Source organism: Eimeria acervulina, genomic scaffold (assembly GCF_000499425.1).
Source record: "Eimeria acervulina Houghton genomic scaffold, Eah_scaff960, whole genome shotgun sequence".
Lineage (NCBI taxonomy): Eukaryota > Apicomplexa > Conoidasida > Eucoccidiorida > Eimeriidae > Eimeria > Eimeria acervulina.
In genome coordinates, this window is record NW_013549499.1 from 1 (window position 1) to 2,440 (window position 2,440).

The 2,440-nt window shown below is 28.6% G+C and overlaps 1 protein-coding gene across 1 annotated transcript in view; it reads right to left on the minus strand.

Moving 5' to 3' along the window:
- Positions 1-1,535: 1,535 nt before the first annotated feature.
- EAH_00052890 (myosin, putative) overlaps positions 1,536-2,440 on the minus strand; it is a gene marked incomplete at both ends in the record, with an annotated part of 8,953 nt that continues 8,048 nt past the window's right edge. Inside the window, 3 exons of the mRNA XM_013394040.1 lie at positions 1,536-1,600; positions 1,941-1,998; positions 2,200-2,242. Coding sequence (XP_013249494.1) covers positions 1,536-1,600; positions 1,941-1,998; positions 2,200-2,242 — 166 coding nt within the window. The remainder of the gene's footprint in view (positions 1,601-1,940; positions 1,999-2,199; positions 2,243-2,440) is intronic.

Here is a 2,440-nt window from a genome sequence, read left to right on the forward strand (position 1 = left end):
ATATTATATTATATTATATTATATTAATTTTAAATTATATAATATTATATTATGGAGAGAAGTTTTGCAGAAGACGCAAGGTTTAAACCATTATATATACTTATATACATATATACAGACAGAAATATATATAAATATATATAGTTTTTTATTTATTTATATTTATGCACTCTAATGTATGCATTTAACATATTTAAACGTAGATATAATTAAGCACATCTACAAACCCATCAAAAGAAAGAGAAGAGCAAGAGACCGCGCCTTCTGATAAATAGAAGGAAGAGAGTAAAATAAACAAAAGAAAAAGATAAAGATAAAGATAATTAGAGTTATTTGCATTACTTTTGCATGGTGTATGAAGCCTGTGTTACGTGCTGTAGTCGGTGTAAAACCAAGAAAGTTCTGACAGCGCTTTGTAATTGCAGTCTGCCCTGATCTTCTCTTATCCCCTTTCTTACTCTATCAAATCTATAAGACAAACAAAGCAGAATAAATATAATCAATATGCATTATTATCCATATTATTCATTTAATCTCATCGCATGCAGTTTTATTTTATGAGAGGATGTAGCAAAAAAAATAAACTATTTTAATTCTTTTGAATAAACAAGAGAAGGAAGTAATGACGTTAAGATAAATAGTTTAATTAAATAATATAAACAAATAAAGTAAACAAATGATAAAAACAAATAATATAAAGTAACAATACTTACAACGGCATTCGTTACATACATAAAATTGCAATAAAAAAAAGTCTTTCTTCTTTCCTTTAACTTTGAATTAATAAAATAAGTTTAAATAAATCAGAACAAATTAAATTCTGTTAAATTGATTATATTAATTAGTATTTATTTATTTAATTTATTATTTTTCTTCTTCTTACACAGCTGCATGCTTGATATAAAATGAGCTGTGCCGCACTCGATATCCTCTCCATCTTCTCTGTAGACATTTCATAAACATCGCATTAAAAATAATTAATAAATTAAATTAATTAATTAGTTTTATTAAGCTGTTTTATTGTTTTATCCCTTGATGAGTGCATTTGATACAAATTTGCACTTAAAAGAATTTATTAACTAAATTAATTATTTCGTCTTTTTAATATTTTATTGCATTTTATATGTATTAACATCTACATATATATATATATAATACATATATTAATATATATGACATATATATTAATAAATATAATATATTTACTAGAAAAGATTTAATTGGATAACAATAACAATACGCGTCAAGAATCTCATAAATGCGAGTATAATATTTTAATATTATATCGAATACACATATAACTATAAGAATAAACATATATATATATATATTATTAATATGAAAGAATTACCTGGATAACAATAGCAAAAGGGGTTAAGTATTTCATGAGTGCGAGTCTAAGTCTTGCTACATATCCCCTCCAGATTGTTTGTATTTTAGTTGCAGCGATATTTCTTTCTTTTTCTTTTCTTAGTTCTGCTAAAGTCTTTTTCGCGCGAATTATTTTTAATAAGCCCTGAATAATACGAGCTGCATTATCTTCTTTCCGCCGATGTGCTGCTCTCTTCCATCTTAAACCTGTTACTCCAGCAAATGTTATCTGAAAAAAATAAATCAAAATAAACAAATTAAAAGCAAAACATTAATCCGTTTCGTTTGGTGCTGTTAGTGCTACCCAGCGTATGCTAAGAGGTTGAAAGGGTATTTCGCTGCAAACAAGAAAGAAAAACAGCAACAGCAGCAGCAGCAACGGCAGCAGCAGCAACAGCAGCAGCAGCAGTAGTAGTAGTAGTAGCAACGCCAGCAGCAACAACAACAGCAGCAGAAACAGCAAAAGCGGCTTCAGCATTCGCAGCTTCTTCAGCACAAGAGAAGAGCAACATAATAATCGCGGCAATATCTTTAAACTTTTCATTAATCAGCACTTGCGGTGTACATACCCTCCTTGTCTGTCCAATTATTTTGCTTAGTTTTGCTTTGCGCATAATCGCCGCAGTTCTGCAGCAAAACAAATAATTAAAAAATAAAAACAATTAACAGCAAGACATACCGCTATTATCTTTTCTAGTGTGTGCTGTGTTCTTTAATATTCACCTACTAATTACAATTAAATTATATATATATATTGACTATTCTGGGGTGTATAGACAGCAGAGAAATAACAACGTACTGTTTTCTCGATCGATAACCTCTATATACTTTTTGAATTTGCACAGCCGCTAAAGCGCGCCGCTGTTGGAAGCTGAAGCAGAAAAGGAGAGACACCCGCAGCAAATATATATAATATATATATATTTACATTTATATATATGTAATACATATAATATATAATATGTATATAATATATATATAAAGAGGGAGGTAGGGAGAGAGAGAGAGAGAGAGAGAGAGAGAGAGAGAGAAGATATATATATATATATATATATATATATATATATAT